Raw genomic sequence first — 7117 nt, 5'->3', positions numbered from 1 at the left:
CATAGATTTTTATAAAATAAAATGTTTATTTTTTTTTTTGTACCTACTTGACCTTGCTATTAAATAATAAAATTGAATGCTGAATAAAACGATCTTTCTTTTATTAAAATATGGGTAGGATACAATTATTGAATGGTTAATTAATTTAAAAAAAAGTTTTCGACCATATCCCTAGCAAATTAATTGTTTGTAGTTAGAACTATACAGATATTTTAAATACCTGTAAAATAGTTCTTTATGCAAAAAAGTAAGCATTCGTGCAAGGAATATGACGTCGAATTAAAAAATTGCGTAAGAGTGAAATATAGCTATGTTACAATAGGAAAATGGCGGCGTAATGTATAGAAAACAAAAAGGGCGGTATTTCGCAAGTAACAACATATTCATTTTCTTTTAATGATGATTTCTAAAGGAAATCATCATTCATCCACCACCATCAGTGGTGATTGAGGGTATATATCATTTGTCATTTCGTGTGTAACACCAAGAAATATTCATCTGAGTCCCAACAAAGTATATATATTCTGGGTCCTTATCAAATTCTAAGTCGATTTAGCTATGTCCGTCTGTCTGCCTAAAACACACTCACGTTTAAACTAAGCAAAGGAAGTCAGCCAAATTCACCGAATATACAGTGATAGACAATCGTTTGTACGCATATAATTTTTTATAAATATTCTTTTGGCATTTCTTATAGAACAAAATTTTTTTTTCAAATTCTTGCTGTTTATATACACTAAAGAGAGAGTAAATCAGAATGGGTACCGTTAGGCTTTTAACTGTTTCTAAAAGAAAAAAAAAACACTTGTCACTTTAAAAAAACAACATAATTCAGTAAGACAATCGTTTGTGCCCAGTAAAAAATAAGATTAAATTGTCAATGCCAAAGTTTATCCGAGGGCATTTTTATCAAAAATAAGGCGAAATAAGGCGAAACGGAGAAGAATTTAATTGATACGTTGAAAAAAAGGTTATTCCAAACGGGAAATTGCTCGTATTATAAATCGTTCCGAGGGTGTCATCAGGAATTACCTCAAAAAAGGCCAGAAATATGGAATAAAATACAAAACTAAAGGAAATACCAAACTATCGTTGCGCCAAAGAGGTAAAATACGACATGAAGCTTTAAAAAATCACCTTTTCTGTAGGAAAATTAAGGAAAAGCTGCAACTACCAATAACTCTCCGAACGATAGCACGAGTTTTAAATGCGACTCCTTCCATTAAATGGACAAAACTAAAGTCAAAGCCTCGCCTATCTTCACTGCATAAGGAACGTCGTCTGGAGTTTGCAAAAGGCCACATGTCTTGGAAGGAGGAGTGGAAACAAATAATTGTTTCTGATGAAAAAAGTTTAACCTGGACGGTCCGGACTGCTACAGCTGTTATTGGCACGATTTAAACCAACGCAATGTTGTTAGATCGAAGAGGAATTTAGGTGGAGGAAGTCTTATGGTGTGGGGAGCTTTCTCCTATGATTTCAAGCTCCCATTTGCTTTATATCCACGAAAAAGAATTTCGAAATGTATACAGAACTGTAAGAAGACGTCCTGTTGGATGAATATCCTGATAAGGATTATGTATTTCAGCAGGATAATGCCGCAATACATGTATCTAGGCACAGTAAAGCTTGGTTTTCTGAAAAATATAGAGGTAATGAGATGGCCGGCTTGCAGTCCTGATGTAGTTTTCCCGAAAACAAGTCAAAATAATTCCATGAAAATCACCATACATATGTTTCTACTCAAGAGCTTAATCCCTGCTGAAAATTGCTAGAATCGGTGCAGAATTTCATATACCTCCCATACAAAAGTATATATTCCCGGAAATGGGTTTTTTGTTAATAACTTCCTTCACAATGTCGATATCTTCACAAAATTTTACAAATTAAAATCTTATGTCAATAAAATTCATTCAGAAAAATTTTTTTGGATCGGTCCATAATTGGACAAAGATCCCATACAAGGTCCCCTCCCGAAAATCACTTAAATGGCCATAATTCATTAGCAAAATAAGATATCCATATAAAATTTGGTACAAGTATTGCTCTCACATAAAGAAATATTACTGTGAAATTTTTTTCCGATCGGTCCATAATTGGTCATAACTCCCATACAAGGTCCCAACCCGAAAATCACTTAAACGCAAATATCTTATTACTTAATTAAGATATCCATATAAAATTTGGTATAAGTATTGCTCATATGCATAAAAATATTACAGTTAAAGGTTCTTTCGATCGGTCCATAATTTGTCATAACTCCCATACAAGGTCCCCTCCCGAAAATCACTTAAACGCACATAACTCATTACTAAATTAAGATATCGATATAATATGCTTATTAATATTACAGTGAAAGGATTTTTCGATCGGTCCATAATTGGACATAGTTCCCATACAAGGTTCTCTCCCGAAAATCACTTAAATGCATATAATTCATTAGCAAAATAAGATATCCATATAAAATTTGGTACAAGTATTGCTCTCACATAAAGAAATATTACTGTGAAAATTTTTTCCGATCGGTCCATAATTGGTCATAGCTCCCATACAAGGTCCCCTCCCGAAAATCATTCATTACCAAATAATAACATATATACAGAATTTCAAAAGTTTATCTTTATTTACATAATTTGACATTGCTCCCATATAAAGTCCTTTTATGAAAATATCTTAAACGCACATTACTCATTACCTAATAAAGCTTTTGATAAAAGATTTAGCACAAATATTAGTTTTGTATACATAAATTATATTTCAAGATCTTTTCACTATAGGTTTATAACACAGCTGCGGTAGGTCCTATACAAGGTTCCCTTCAGAAAATAACTTAAAGGCACATTACTTATAACCAGGGAAACCGAAAACATGCTCTAAAATAAGTGTTTTAAGCGCTTTAAATATGCCGTAAAAAACTCAAAATATGCTCTTAAAATTTAAAATATATGCTCCAAAAATAATTTTTTTTATTATTTTTTAACATTGAAAAGCTCAAAAAGACTGAAATTGTAATGAAATAATAAATGTTTAATGTCATATTCTATATCCTACAACATTTTTTATAAATGTTTCATCTCATAGTTTGAAGAACTAGTATAATAGAATTCCGTTTTACGTTCAGATAACCAACAAATAACATGAAACCATTTGGTCCCCAAAAAACATATTTCAAACGACAAAGTTTGACACATTTCTTCCAATTGTATTCATAGCTTTTAAACTGACATTTTAATCGGTGTTGTCAAAATTCCAATAATTAGTTTTTTAAACTATAAAAATGGATTGGTCTCATGAAATCCAAAAGTAATCGGTATGTCCGATTTAAAATATAATGCTTTATTGAAAAAAAAAAAAACTATAACATAACGATTTTTTTCAAAATTGTAAAATAGGCTAAAAAAATTAAAAAAAAAAATAAAAAAATTGAATTTTATTTTTTTTAAATAAAGTTTTGAAAAGAAAATTAAAAATGTATTAAAACGAAAAAAAGCGAAAACATCAAAATATGCACTAAAAGAGTAAAATATGCTCTAAAAACTCGAAAATATGCCTTAAATATGCTAAAAAGACAAATCATGCAAAATTATGCTCTTATGGGTAAAATATGCAAAAATATGCTCTAACAAATTGATGCCAAAATTCTCAAATTGGTCTGAAACGTATAAATATCTTATCCATGAGTCCATACGACGCACCACAAAAAACATGCATTTGCATATTTTGGTTTCCCTGCTTATAACTAAATTGCGATATAAATACAAAATTTGACAGAAATATAGCTTTTATGACAGAGATTTATCTTAGAGAATTTATTACGATTGGTCAATAATTGGTCATATCTCCAAAACGTGTTAATCGTATTTAACTAGGTGCATTATCAATTAGTGTAGAACAGAATTATAAATGTATATGTATTTTGAAAATCCTTAAATCTTTCACACACATGCATACATGCAAATTACCAAATATCGATAAGCGCTATAAAAATATAAAGAAAATGGCGTTTGTAATGTTCAATAAATCTTCGGATTTTTCTATTAAAGACATGAGAAAACTTATTTCTACAAATATTTGATCAATTAGAAAAGTATTAATATAAAAGTAGCTAGTGGAGGGTATTTATGATTCGGCTCAGCCGAATATAGCACTCTAACTTGTTGTGACATCAATTTTGTTACGGGAAATACAGCCATAATTTTTCAAATTGACCAGCTCTTGGGCAAAATTGTAAGGAGTTGAATTTTTTCGTTATTATTTTCAATAGATTCCGATCCAGGACACTTATGTGAATTTTTAAGGGTCAAATCCGGAAAGAGATCCTTTTTAATCGAAGTATTTAATTTATTATATTTTAAGTAAGTGTATTTTATGGAAGAGAGTTTCTTGGACGATATAGGTGTTTCTTCTAGGAATAGCAATGAATCATTTAATTTAGACAACAAAACTTTTTCTTTAGTATCATCCAAAGATTCTTTTTTATTTTGTTGATAAAGATATAGTCTGCATGTGACACATATTTTATCTTTATTTATATTTATGGACTGGAATGAGATTCCGATCAAAAAGTCATGGATTTAAGAAACACTTTTAAACCATAATATGTGTGCGAAATTTTATTAAAATTGGAGATGGTAAATCCGAAATTTGCTATTTTCTGTCCGTTTTGATATGGATTCTTCCTATTAGTAGGAGCACAAAAATAAACACAGTGTTTAAAAGTTACCAAATAAAAATTGTATTTACGTTATTTTTTTGTGTGTTATTAATGGAGTTTTATAAGTATATGTGGCAGCACCGAGCCTGCCTGTTTTACAAAACCAACAGTCTGGCAACGCATCAGATAGAGGCAAACGAGTTGACAGACGTAAACAGAAATTAATTCCAAAAGTCGTCTTTGCTACTACACATGTAGCTTTCTAGTCTTTTGTTAAAGTAAATGTAAATTCCTTTTTATTAATTAAATAAATAATAAATAGTTGTTAAGTGTTATATATTCGTGTTTTATTACCGGCAACTATATTGGTGACCCCCGTTTTTAACGCAATTCTGAGGAACGAAAACTTTGACAAAATTTTCAACGACGCAGAAATTTTTTTCCTGGAAGCAGCGCAGCGGCGTTTTTTTTTTTGAATTTTTAACGTTTTTTGAGCAAATTACTTGTTGATTTTGTTCGAGCAAAATATGTTCTGCTTATGAACAAACACCCGTACAACTTGAGGCAACGAAAATCAACCGACGACGGGGAAATCTCATCAGGTGGTGAGGAAATTTTATTTTTTGATACAAGCAGTGTTAACATGGCCGAGATGGAAAATATGTTAGCACAAATGCAAGCTTTACAACATGAAATCAACACTCTTCGAGAGTCTCAGGCGAATGTGAATGACGCATCAAGATCAAATCTTCAGAAAGTTCATATTCCGAAATTCAACAAACACAATCCGCATTTGTGGTTTTCGCAAATTGAGAGATCATTTGCTTTGTGTTCCATCACATCGGATTCAGACAAATTTGATCTTGTCTCGGTACGTCTGGAAGACGAAATACTTTTATCAATTGAGGACCTTGATAACAAATCCTCCTCAGATTGATAAATTTGGTACATTAAAGGAACGTCTCATTACAAAATTTGCTAAAACTTCTGAATCTAAACTGCGACGTTTATTACAGGGTTGTGAAGCCGCAGGTAAAAAACCTTCGGAGATTTTATCGACTATGAGACGTCTAGCTCCTGGTAAACAAAATGAGGCAATTATTCGCACACTATTTCTGGGTAAAATGCCAGATTCAATTCGTCCCATATTATCCGTTTGGAAGGACGATGATTTGGAAAAACTTTCCGAAACGACCGACAAAATGCTAGATGCTAATTACAACGTGACAAGTTCCGTATCAGTAGCACCTTTACGTTTCGACGCAAGTGTTCCAGTGGATGCAGTTGCTTCCCATATGACTTTTTCTGACGTTTGCCAAGCGATTAAGAATTTAACAGATGAAGTTAGGAAAATTCATTTACAACAGAACGACAACAGAGTTAAATCTAATCGACAACAGTCCAGATCTCGTAGCCGTTCACGAAATTCTTACCAGAATTCAACTGAGGCACAATTATGCTGGTATCATACGAAATTTGGTGATGCAGCCCAGCATTGTAAACCAACCTGCCGCTGGAAACCTAATTCGGAAAACTATTGGGGCTGTCGTCAGTCAACACGGTTGGCGACAGCGGCAATAATAACATAACAGAGAGGAATCGTCTACATATTTTCGACAGGTCGACTAACACTCGTTTTTTAATTGATTGAGGGTCAGTGGTATCAGGAGTACCCCCATCTTTAATCAAAGCAACATTAACGCTAACCACTGTTAAGCTTCTCGCTGCAAACAGCAGTGAAATTAAGACTTTTGGTCACTGTGTTTTTAAATTGGAACTCAAATGGTTATTTATTATTGCTGATGTTCAATCGCCCATACTTAGCGCCAACTTTTTGAGTCATTACAATTTACTTATTGATCTCGGACGAAAATGTCTTATTGATAATACTACAAATTTGATAAGCAATGGCGAAATTCATGAAACTAAGGATTTTAGCATTTCAACATTGTCTACTACGACAAATAATAATTTTTCAAAATTACTTGCACAATTTATTGATATTACAACAACAACTTTAATTCGTAAACCTAATGCTGATGCAACAGTTATTCACCATATTGAAACTACAGGCAAACCAGTTGCTGATCGTCCACGAAGATTGTCTTGTGATAAACTAGCTGCAGCAAAAGCCGAAATTGATTTTTTATTGGATCATGGCATATGTCGACCCTCCAAGAGTCCATGGGCCAGTCCGATACACATGGTCGCTAAGAAAACTGGTGGATGGCGAGCATGTGGTGATTACCAGAAACTTAACTCTCAAACAGTTCCGGATCGGTACCCCATAGCCAACATTAACGACTTTTCTGAAAAATTACATGGTAAGTCAATTTTTACAACTGGCTCCGGAGGACATTCAAAAGACAGCCGTTTCTACTCCATTTGGTTTGGTAGAGTTTTTATTTATGCCCTTTGGGCTTCGAAATGCCACGCAGACGTTCCAGAGGTTTATGGATTCTA

The 7117-nt window shown here is 32.8% G+C and overlaps 1 protein-coding gene across 1 annotated transcript; it reads left to right on the top strand.

The window, feature by feature from the left end:
• The first annotated feature begins 5297 nt into the window (after positions 1–5297).
• Positions 5298–6243, top strand: LOC111686380. Its single transcript, XM_046954043.1, has 2 exons — positions 5298–5525; positions 5587–6243. Exons 1-2 carry the CDS (start codon positions 5298–5300, stop codon positions 6241–6243), a joined length of 885 nt encoding a protein of 294 aa, XP_046809999.1.
• The last annotated feature ends 874 nt before the right edge of the window (positions 6244–7117 follow it).

The sequence above is a fragment of the Lucilia cuprina genome, chromosome 6 (assembly GCF_022045245.1).
Source record: "Lucilia cuprina isolate Lc7/37 chromosome 6, ASM2204524v1, whole genome shotgun sequence".
In the NCBI taxonomy this organism is placed as follows: domain Eukaryota; kingdom Metazoa; phylum Arthropoda; class Insecta; order Diptera; family Calliphoridae; genus Lucilia; species Lucilia cuprina.
This window is presented reverse-complemented; position numbering and strand designations above follow the sequence as displayed.

Coding starts and splice junctions, on each gene's coding strand:
- LOC111686380 (XM_046954043.1), top strand. CDS start 5,298: ATGGCCGAGATGGAAAATATGTTAGCACAAATGCAAGCTTTACAACAT. Junction 5,526..5,586: donor ACAAATTTGATCTTGTCTCG/GTACGTCTGGAA, acceptor AATCCTCCTCAG/ATTGATAAATTTGGTACATT.